General features: G+C 38.6%; 1 protein-coding gene across 1 annotated transcript in view; it reads right to left on the bottom strand.

Moving 5' to 3' along the window:
* The window catches only part of GAD2 (glutamate decarboxylase 2), a 114,306-nt gene extending 108,131 nt beyond the window's left edge, over window positions 1-6,175 (bottom strand). The window contains exons 1-3 of the mRNA XM_044295574.1: window positions 6,027-6,175; window positions 5,605-5,717; window positions 449-564 (exon numbers count right to left, since the gene is read on the bottom strand). Of these exons, the coding sequence (XP_044151509.1) occupies window positions 449-564; window positions 5,605-5,717; window positions 6,027-6,175 (378 nt within the window). The remainder of the gene's footprint in view (window positions 1-448; window positions 565-5,604; window positions 5,718-6,026) is intronic.
* Window positions 6,176-12,374: the final 6,199 nt, after the last annotated feature.

Below are 12,374 nucleotides of genomic sequence, written 5' to 3'. Positions count from 1 at the left end.
TGGATTTTAACTCACTAGAATTCCTCGCTTGTGCTGAGGTTTTTTCTTGGTTGTATTGTAGGGCCAAACCTAGCTTTCATGCAGGATCAGACTGGAGTTCCTTGGGCCCAACAGAGGAAATTATTCTCAGGTCTCAAACCCCCATATCAACAATTAGGTCTAGTTCATTTTGATTCAAAGATATAGACTCTACTGGCTCCAAAAGCAGCTCCAAAAGATTTTTTTTCCTGGACCTATGGGGCCCATTATGGTGTCAGAGCCTGGGCTCACTGGGGATCCTCTGGTGGCCAGTCTGACTCTGCTTCCATGGAGCCAGTGGAGGTGAGCTGATTACATATTGCTTTCCGCAGTAATTTATGGATTATTCAATAAAACAATATGGCGAACAAAACTGAATTTCTTAAAATGAAAAGATCTGAAAAAGTCAATATAAAGAAAAGTGACATACCTGTTCTGATGTGAAGGCAACCAGTCTTGGGATGGCTGACATTCCTTTCTCTTTAACCTCTGGGAACATCTTGAAACGTGCAATCAACATAGCATACAAGTTAGATATGGCACCACCTGGAGTCCACAGTAATACAACGTTACTTCATCATTGAATGAGTAATACATTGTTCAATAATACGATGATTAGGTACAGTACAGACAAGCATTTGTCTTCACGATTTTATTTTTTTACATAAAGACACATAGTATTGCTTGATAAACCATCTCAAATATTCATATAAAAATACATTAAAGGGGTTGTCTCCTCACTTCAGCAAAAGACATGTATCATGTAGAGAAGGCACTTACTAATGTATTAGTAATGTATTATTGCCTTCTTTGCTGGCTGGATTCATTTTTCTATCACATTATACATAGTGTTGAGCACGAATATTTGAAAAGCAAAGTTTTATCGCGAATATCGGCACTTCGAGAATTCGCGAACATTTAGAATATAGCGCTATATATTCGTAATGACGAATATTCATCAGGTGATCATCCCTCCCTTCTTCTAGCTTGTGGGCCAATGAGAAGGCTTTGTCACAGCTTAGCAACATCCCTAGAAACCAATAGAAAAGTAGCCTGCCCCTTACTATACAAGTTGCACGTATTGCGAAAAAATATGCGCATCTTAATAATTGCCGAAAATTCGCAAGTGCAAATATATTGGAGCGCTCTATCTGCATATAAAGCTATTGTAATGTTCTGTCGTGTCAACCATTTTCTCCAGTCTCAGGAAACTTATACCAGCTTGAAAAATGTAGCATAAGTGACCCACGCCTGTATTTCGCACGCATTACGCAAATAATACATTGCCAATTTTTGCAATCAAGAATATAATCTCGAATTCTCAAATTCATGAATATATGACGAATATTCTACAAAATATTCGCGAAATATCGCAAATTCGAATATTGCCCCTGCCGCTCATCACTGCTCTTTTTTAGAGGTTACGACCAGAGATGATCGAAGTTTTGAAAAATATGATTATGCAGCTTTGCCGAACTTCATCTCGTTACGAATTACTTCATCACAAATCGCTTTATATTGTATTAAGCAGGCACAATGATGGGGGATGGTGATGGTGCTGCCCTCAGACTCATCTGAGATTCACATTCAGGTGCTCAGGGGATTAATAAAAAAATTATACATACCTCATCCACTTGATCGCGGAGAGGCCATCCACTCCTGGCTTAATAAAAAAATAAAATAAACACCAATGGACCTGCGCCGAGTGTGAAGACGTCACCACGTGATCACGCTGTTATCAGTGATGATGTCATGATAAGCGGCCAGCGTAATCAAATAGTGACAACCAGCGCGATCATGTGGTGATGTCTTCACGCTCGCCGCAGGTCCTTTGGCGAGTTTTCTTCAAGACCGGAGTGGACGGCCTCTCCATGATCAAGTGAATGAGGGGGAGTATATTTTTTTTATTTTCAGCTGACATTTTTGAAAAAATTGATTCGTTACAACGAAGCACAAGGAAATTCAGATTTGTGGCGGATCAAATTTTTCCTAAACTTTGGATCTAATTCCAGTTTGGATGTATTGATTTGCTCAACACTAGTTACGACCACCCAGCAGTGGTGGTCGTGCCTGCACACTATAGGAAAAAGTGCCCGCCTCAGTGGTAGCCAGGACCGCAGTAATAAGCATAGGCACGAATGAGCAGCAGTTTGCATCCCGACCACCTTGTATATCCACTGCAGCGGTGGCCATAACCTGCTTTGGATACGAGCAGTGGATAATGCGGCTGAAAAAATGAATGAAGCCAGCAAAGGAGGCAATATGGAGAGTCACAATACATTAGTAAGTGCCTTGTATTAACTTTCTCTACATGATAAATGCTATTTGCTGAACTCACACCCTGTAGTTATTCTCTGAATCTTTCAAGTAAAAATAGTCATAGGAGACCACCAACTGTTATATATCAATTTTTCAGAGCAATTTGAGCATATATAATTTGGGTAAAATTGTTTCAGACCTGAAAAAAACAAAAACAAAATAGTGTGTGGAGATAGTACCCCACTAAATCCCGACTTAGACCTCTCACCCAGTTAAGCCAGTACTCTGTGTTCAGCACTGATGTGGGGCGATCACCCTGAAACAGCTGTCTGCAGATGAGATGCTGGCTTATTTAATTCCCGAGTCTCAAGGCCTATTTCAAGGGTCAAACATTGACTTGTAGGATAGCTGCCTCACATCTGGAGGCACTAGAGGCAGAGCTCATTAACAGCTCATTTGCACCTCTTTCTTCCCAAAAATAGTGTGTGTAATCTTCAGATTTTGGTATCCTTTTTCCTCCATCTATTCTCTCCCTACCTCCTCAGTGGGTGTGCTCTCCCAGGAGTGATGTAACTGCGCTCAATATTGATGTCTACCCCATGCTGATTTTCCACCCATCTCTTCCGTTCCGCAAAACACGGATGCCGTCCGTGTGCCTTCCCCCAATTTGCGGAACGGAACTTGCGGCTCATTATAGAAATGCTTATTCTTGTCGGCAAGAACAGGACATGCTCTATATTTATGGCGGGGCCGCAGAATGGAGCAACGGTGTGCTGTCTGCATCTTTTGCAGCCCCATTGAAATTAATAGGTCCGCACCCTTTCCGCAAAATTGCGGAACGGATGCAGACTCATTCTTACAGTCATGTGAATGAGCCCTTAGGCTGTTTCACTGATACACTGGGAAACTGAAGCTGTATCCTCCTCCTTTCTTAAGATTTATGTAGATTCTGCAGGCAGGGAATGAGGAAGAAAGGCTGCTGAAAAGTAGTAAAGATGCCATTTCTTCTAACATGGCATATTCCAAAATAATATATCATCTTCTAATGGTGCGTCTCCTTTAAGTATTGCAATTTATATGCCATTTAATGTTACAAAATTGATTCTGGTACCCATTTCACTACCGACCCCGTCTGTTTTACCTCTTCCAAACTCAAAGAACTCTGGGAAAAGCTAGTGAATACCGACTAGCTATCCAGACTGCGCAGGCTAACAGGATAAGCTTGTAGTGTAATACTCAGCCACACGTTGCTGGTGGGGATATGGAAGCGCCTACCCTTGATAAATAGAGCTTGATTGTTTGGCCATATTGAACATCCTGGAGGCATACATATTCAAATGATTGTAATTGCTGCTCCGTTGATATTCTGAGGAACTCTCTGAATCACAGATGAGTGAGCAGTGTAGTTGACAGGGGGTGTCCTCAGGATATCATCTGCCTTCATCGGAGAGCAAATTCTTACAGCGTCATAGATGGAAAATGCTCATAGGGAAATAATTAGTAGTGGAAAAAGACTATGAAGGTTTCGGAAAATTAGTTCATGCAAAGCACTCGGTAAAGATATCGTACGCTAGCCTGAATGGACAAGCATAATGCATAGTACTTCTAAATGCAGATTATATGTAAAAAATAAAATAACTAAAGTACACCAATAAGGAATGGTTTTCACTGGGTTACTTGCTTTTTCAAAACCTTTTTTTTATATAAGTGTCTCACAAAAATTGTATTAGGAATCCCTAAGAATCCCCCTGCAGTGCCAGCACAGGAGAAACCAATCTGTAAATGATGTTTGCTAAAAACCAATGGGATGTCCATTACAGAATAGAATAGTGTACTGCTTAAAGGGCATCTGTCAGGAGTTTTGCACCTATGACACTGGCTGACCTGTTCCATGTGCACTTGGCAGCTGAAGGCATCTGTGTTGGTCCCATGTTCATATGTGCCTGCGTTTCAGCGAAAAATGATGTTTTAATATATGCAAATGAGCCTCTAGGAGCAGCGGGGGCGTTGTCATTACACCTAGAGGCTCTGCTCTCTCTGCAACTGCACTTTCATTGACAAGGCAAAGTATGATGAAGTTTTAATATATGCAAATGAGCCTCTAGTAGCAACATCGATCATCATATGTAATTTGATCGAACATGTTCTTTATGGTACTGTAGATTGTGTCCCCCAAAACTTCTTATAGATCTTATTTTGTGGAAGGCAGAAACATATATGGCTCTATGGAAAGATGCAGCATAGACATACAGTAGCAGTGGGGTGTGTCTGCTTTATGGCAGCTGCAATCAGTGGGGGTTAATACAGCCTCCATGTACTGATAGAATACAAGGGAGATGAATTGAAAGCCTCATATGTGTGTATAGTCTATAGTACTGTTATTCTGCCTTATCTAGGTTTCTAGTACTAAAATAAAGCTTACATTAGACCATTCACCCTCTAATAATAAAGAGATGACTCAGCTCATTCTTTCCCAGCATATACAGCAAAGCTGATATCTGAGCTACAGAAAACAGACATTTTACTGAGACTGCTCCAAATGGCACTGGACTATTTTATGGTTTATACATGTGAATAGTAAAAAATAAAAACAAGAAAATTGGTATTAAAATGATTTATTATTTGAATAGGGCTAAGATCTGATTTCAGGCATACCACAAAGACAAAGGTATCACTGTGTTTTCCTCTATTTACTAATCTCATGGCATCACCTTGAAAAAGATATGTTTTACAAAGTGTGAAATAAAAATGCATTTTATCAAGGTCATATTCTTTACACAATCATTAAAGTCGTTTTTTAAGGATAGAATTTACAGGTAAAGCTAATTTATTTATGTATTTTTTTCTGTATGTATTTATTTTTTCTTGAGAAGAAAAATGTTTAAAAAAGATAAATTATTTGATAAGGCATTTGTTATTAAAATAAAATAAAAAACTGCCCCCCCCTTCTTAATTACTATCAGTTCTACTCTCTGCTGTACACATTGAGTTATTATTCAACTGATTATCATGTCCTTTGACTATCCCATTAATACTGTATAACAAGTGTCTTTTGAACTGAAAGTCTAATAAATTCTATTTTCTGTGTGTTAGAAATAGGAGCATTTAGATCTGCAAGGCAAATGTCTCATCTGATTATCTTCCCTACAGAGCACAAGTTATGCTCATAGTAATATGCAGTTTGCTTTCAGGGCTGTATACTTCTTTTTAATTAAATTCATAGACTGTTAGGAATGATGACCAAAAATAGAACTCCATTACGTTTGGTGCTCTATAAAGAAAATTACCAGAAATGTTATTTTAGGCTTTTAGACGATGATAATTTACCTGGAGAAAATATTCCATCACCACATCCTCCAGGCCAACCAATGAGTTCTCTCATTTTCTTTAAGGTGACATATTCTAAGAGTACAAATACAGGAGCAATTTCATAGGTGAACCTAGAAAAATAGCAAAATGAAACAATATTAGGGAAGCTTCACATATTGGAACCTAAAAATACTGAAAAAAATATACAATACCTGCTGTCAAGTAAGAATGCTTTCAAAAACAGCAGTGTTAATAGTTTATTAAATAACAACAAAATACAAAGAGAAATCTTAATTTCTAGGTACACTCGCACACAGTTTTCAAATGTACTAGGCAGGAAGGGAGGTTTGTTACAAACATGTTGGAGAACTAACCACAGATTATCTGTGGATGTAGGCTTACTCAGATCTTTCTGTCTCTTCATGTTATCCTAGACAGACTGGATGATGTTGAGATCAGGACTCCGTGTGAGCCATATCACCACTTCCAGAACTACTTGTTCTTTTTCATACTGAAGATAGTTCTTAAGAACATTGACTGTATGTTTAGGATCATTGTCCTGTTGCTGAATGTGGAGCCAATCAGACATTTATGCTATTTGTGTCTCTATAAGGACACCCAGTGGTTGTGATGCAAGTTGCATGCCTATTTTATATTTAGATTAAGAGGCATCTTAGTTTTATGGATCAGGTTTCACTAGCTACATTCACCATTCAGATACTTTCAGTTGTAACCACTAGAACTAGGAGTAAGGTAGATGTAAACACAAGGGTTAGTCTACTAGACCTTGAGAAATGAGGCTTCAATCATTGATCGCTAAGCATTTCCGCCTCTTTTAGAGATGTATTGGGGTATATTTACTAATCCCGTGGACGGCATGAACTTACTCAGACTGTCTAGGCATGCACCAACTTTATCACAGCTCCTTATACTGGTTGGTAAAGTTGGTGCCAACTGTTGGTTGGCTTACTTTGTAACATAATTGTACTCCAGAATCGTGGCACAATTTGAATACAAAAAGTTGCATCTTAGGCCATACCCTTTTCCTACTGAGCCATGCCAGTTCCCTCTCAGCCACAATCCCTTCTAAACTTAGATGAACCTAGAGGTTCCAAATTACACCAAATTCCTCCAATTTGTGCCAAATTTATAACAAGGTCTAGAAGCACTCACAATAGCAAATGTGGCCGCTGTCCTATGTAATTGCTCTTTGAAAACGCCCTCCTGGTGAGGATAGAGAGGTTCTTATGTTTTAGTCAATGGGGAAAGATGGTACATTTTATTGGTGCCTCCCGATTTGCTGCATTTTGATTGGCCCTCAAGGGGTTAATAAAAGACATATTGTCTTTAAGCAAACAATAAAGGCTGAGGAATAGAACCATTTCTGTGACTGTTCCATTCAGGTGACTGGGGCTTGCAGAAATCCATGTGCTTCCTGTAGAAACAACCCCATTCATATGTATGGAACTGATTGTCAGTCGTAGAAATTACTGCAGCAATTCTGCCACGTGAAAATTTACCCTCTGGCCAGTTTCACACGACTGTAATATAGGCACATTTATGCAGGTCTTATGACCCAAACTGACAACATCATAGATTCCTAGGTTCAGGTCATCAGACCGGCTGGACAGGCCAGGATGTGCAACAGTAATATGGCTCTGCTAAAATGCGCCTTTATTATAATTGTGTAAAAGTGGTCTTAGAGTAAATTTAATCTAGCACAATTGATACCCAATAAATGTCACAAATCACTGTGGAAAAAAATCTTAGATTGCTGGTAAACCAAGTGCACAAAAGTACCCCATACCATTGGGATTGGCATTTCCGGTTTTGTGAAAATATAAAAACAAATATTTATTAAAGGAGTTTTCCAAGATTTTTTATATTGATTGGCTATCCTCAGGATAGGTCATCGATATGAGATCGGTGGTGGTCCAACTCCCAGGATCAGCAGTTTGAGGAGGCCATGGCTCTCCAGTAAACTCCACAGCATCCTCAAAGCTTACCAAACTCATTGTGTATTGTATAGCAGCTCAGGCTTCTTCACTGGAAAGGGACTGATCTGTGCGTAGGCCACGTGACTGATGACTGTGATTTTACATGGCCTCACCTCCGTTGATCTCATATTGACGACCTACCCTGAGGATAGGCAATCAATATGAAAATCCCAGAAAAGCCCTTTGAATTTCTATTAAATAATCAAATCAGGTTGATAAAATATAAATAAAGGATAATGTACATTAACTATTGTTTTAAAAAAAAAATCTAAACTTGTATCAACCAAATAACACCCATGATATGGGCTATTTTTGTCAAAAACGACAATACTACTAAAATAGTAGCAAAATAGCAATAAAACAAGACAAACAGTTGGGGAAACTTTGCTCTTTTTGCAGAGCCCTTGCCGAAAATAGCTATTTGGATATTGATGCAGAACTGATAAGATGCTGCATATTATACACTTACATGGCACTGACATACTCCACAGTGCTGTACAGACATTATTATTACTCGTGTCCCCAATGGGGCTCACAATCTAAGTTTCCTATCAGTATGTCTTTGGAATGTGGGAGGAAACCGGAGAAACCGGAGGAAAACCACGCAAACACGGGGAGAACATACAAACTCCATGCAGATGTTGTCCTTGGCCAGATTCAAACCTAGGACACCAGCACTACAAGGCGCCAGTGCTAACCACTGAGACACCATGCGTATGCTTATATATTAATGTACAAATGCTACAACAAAGTATATCTCAAATAATCCTAACAACTGCACAGTCTTAGTTATGGCTAATTTTGCACAATTAGCCCAACTAATGTTACATGCCTGGACGAGTGCACCATCTTTGATGTTGATATTGCACAGTTTAAATTGTATATAAATGTTCCCAATGAAGTGTTTTTTTTTTGTTGTAGGTTGTGCTATGTACTGGCAAACTAGAAAACATACAGTGTAATGACAATGAGTGTATGTACCAGGATGGTAGTACCCTCCTGACCAGAATCCCCCACTGTGAGCAGTAACGATGTTCTATAAGACTCTGCCCTCTACCTGTATAGTGATCTGCAATCACCATGCTTTTGAACCTCTCCAGAGTAAAGCCTAGGTGAGTTTGACTATCCTTGACTGTCTGGTTATCACAAACACCTCGGCTATACCTGAACACTACTGCAATGTAGTGTTGGCGCTGCTAGCGGGACAAGGATGGCGTTGTACACACCTGGGTGGTAGTAGAAATGGAGAAGAGCGTAGACATAGCAGCTAAAGTGGTGAAACCTAAAGTAGTTTGTAATGTGATGGTGGCCACGGTTTACAGTGCTTCTTTTGCAGATATGGGCTAGCAAAACCTCATTGAAGTGGATGATGAGCGCCACTGGTGTTCTACATATGTAAACCGCATGGCCATCAAGATTGCTAACGGCTTTTTGAGTGAAGACCACAGAAATGACCAGTTAAGGGTGCGCCATGAAACAAGGTTTTGCCTTGTTTCATGGCGACTGCACACGACCGTATGTATTTTGCAGTCTGTAAATCGTGGATCCACAACATACAGGTGCTCCCAGGTGTACCCATGTATTCGTACTCTCATGCGCTCAGGATTGTGCTCCCAGCCGGGCAAGAGAGGACATCCAGTCCATCAGAGGAGAGTGGAGCTGCTGAGGACAGCACTGGTTAAAAGTAGAGGATATCTAGGGGGTGAAATCACCTACCCTGCCAGAAAATGTTGTTGCTGACATTGCCAGGAGAGCTGTCACCCAGTAGGGATGTGCAGAAGACGGAGCTGAACACCTGACAGAATGGTGCAGATGGTCTTATTGCAGTCCCCTAAGAGCTGGTGAAGAGGATGGGAGTGATAGTGACACCGATGAAGTAATGTGTCACTGCGTGCTCCCTCAAGCCTTTGCTTCCTGGGGATCGGTTTAGTGGAAATGTAGTACTGGAGAATCAGGTGAGAATAAAACGTATAAAAGTCTCTTTTACTAAGTTCAATGTAGAACTTGAGGTACATTCAATAGCAGCTGATTCTAAGTGCAACTTTTTGGCACTAGTAAGGAATGGAGGCAGATTAGATAGGATGCGGCTCCCTCTGCCTGCGATCGGAGCCCCCGCAGTGACCGATCGGTTACCATGGCAGCCTGGACGCTTGTGAAGCCTTCTATGGCTGCCATGGTAATTTCCATGCTGCGCTGAGCCCAAAGCTGGGGTGCCGCAGGGACTGTGTCAGAATCCTATTCACCCTAATAGATCTCTATTAGGGTGAATAGGACAAGGGATCAAAAGATCCGAGGTCCTAGACCCCTGAGGGGGCTAATAGTTATTAAATAAAATGAAAACAAAAATAAAAAATATTAAAAGTTTAAATCATCCTCTTTCCCAATTTTACATATAAAAATATATTAGCAATAAATGTCTGAACAATTAAAATATACAAAAAAAATCCTGTTAAATATACAAAAAAATGAAAAAATTCTCCCCCACTCGGCCCACTCCTACCAAGAGGGGAGGAACAGGGTGGCTAGTACTATACCTAGCAACCATGGCCATCCACTCCTTTCTGGAAGTAAGGGATCATAACATGAACAACAGAATACATAACTACCTATGTATAATACAACAAAATGCAGTACCACTAGGTCTAAGGTACTGCATTAGCACAAGTTTGATTATCACTGACTGTCTAGTCATTGCCAAAATTTCTGCCGTACCTCAACTCTACCTGCTGTGTGGGAATGACCCTCTATATGTGCAGCCCACAAGTCGTTGACTGAGCCCGAATTTTGGTGAATTATTCTGAATGGTTTTCTCTACTCAGTCTTCTTCAGTTTTTTGTGAGATTATTGAGCACTTCCATTCTGAAAACAAATACTATTAGAAAGCTATGCTCTTCCTAAAATCTACATTTTGAATTAAAACATTATTACTGCCGCGTTTCAAGCTGTGTTGAACCCAGTATAGTTGTGTATATAAGCCCTAGGCAGGAAAGCAATAGCTGAAACCAATCTCAGGATGAATTTTAACAATTCTCAGCCCAGGCTCCTGACCGTATAACAGGGGCACACAAAGAAGAGAGGGGAGGCGCATGGCACAGATCAGTCTGAGCCCCCCGGTTATTGTGCCAACCAGGACAGGCGTGCTGGTGTTTGCTTTCCCCCTCTTTCTTTTTTTTATTATCTTTGAGCCTCACAATGCAGAGTCCTGCGTCCTTTCTCACCACCCAGTAAAAAAAGAGGATTGGGCTAACCAGGGCTGGGGAAGCGGGGTCTCTCTTAAAGGGACAGATATCTGCAGTGTGTTTGTGACTATGATATGTATGACCTTGACTAAAAAAAGGACAATAGATATTATTGCAAGACAACTACGTATTTAAACAATTTTGTGTTGATATCGGAAGCTTCAGGCTTGATGAATGGCTCATTACACAGCCATTTGTCTTTTTCACAAGTCGTCAGGAGTCAGAGGAAGGCTTTCATGTCTCGTGTGCTTCTGTGTGTCTATTGTGGGCAGCATTGTTCTGTATGTCAGGAATTTGCTAAATGAATTGTGTTAGTATAGTGTTATAGTATAGTGTTATAGTATAGTGGTATAGTATAGTGAGTGTTTAGTATAGTGTTATAGCATAATATTTAGTATAGTGTTTTAGTATAGTGTTATAGTATAATGTTACAGTATAATGTTATAGTATAGTGTTATAGTATAATGTTACAGTATAATGTTATAGTATAGTGTTATAGTATAGTGTTATAGTATAGTGTTATAGTATAGTGTTATAGTATAGTGTTATAGTATAGTGTTATAGTATAGTGTTATAGTATAGTGAGTGTTTAGTATAGTGTTATAGCATAATATTTAGTATAGTGTTTTAGTATAATGTTATAGTATAATGGACTGGTTAGTATAGTGTTATAGTATAGTGTTATAGTATAATGTTATAGTATAATGGTTAGTATAGTGTTTTAGTATAATGTTATAGTATAATGGTTAGTATAGTGTTATAGTATAATGTTACAGTATAATGTTATAGTATAGTGTTATAGTATAGTTTTATAGTATAGTGTTATAGTATAGTGTTATAGTATAGTGTTATAGTATAGTGTTTAGTATAGTGATACAGTATAGTGTTATAGTATAGTGTTATAGTATAGTGTTATAGTATAGTGAGTGTTTAGTATAGTGTTATAGCATAATATTTAGTATAGTGTTTTAGTATAATGTTATAGTATAATGGTTAGTATAGTGTTATAGTATAGTGTTATAGTATAATGTTACAGTATAATGTTATAGTATAGTGTTATAGTATAATGTTACAGTATAATGTTATAGTATAGTGTTATAGTATAGTGTTATAGTATAGTGTTATAGTATAGTGTTTAGGATAGTGTTATAGTATAGTGTTAAAGTATAGTGTTATAGTATAGTGTTATAGTATAGTGTTATAGTATAGTGTTATAGTATAGTGAGTGTTTAGTATAGTGTTATAGCATAATATTTAGTATAGTGTTTTAGTATAATGTTATAGTATAATGGTTAGTATAGTGTTATAGTATAATGTTACAGTATAATGTTATAGTATAGTGTTATAGTATAGTTTTATAGTATAGTGTTATAGTATAGTGTTATAGTATAGTGTTATAGTATAGTGTTTAGGATAGTGTTATAGTATAGTGATATAGTATAGTGTTATAGTATAGTGAGTGTTTAGTATAGTGTTATAGCATAATATTAGTATAGTGTTTTAGTATAATGTTATAGTATAATGGTTAGTATAGTGTTATAGTATAGTGTTA

Source organism: Bufo gargarizans, chromosome 5 (genome assembly GCF_014858855.1).
Source record: "Bufo gargarizans isolate SCDJY-AF-19 chromosome 5, ASM1485885v1, whole genome shotgun sequence".
Taxonomy (NCBI): Eukaryota; Metazoa; Chordata; class Amphibia; order Anura; family Bufonidae; genus Bufo; species Bufo gargarizans.
The sequence above is the reverse complement of the archived record's forward strand: the minus strand, read 5'-3'. Positions and strand labels throughout refer to the sequence as shown.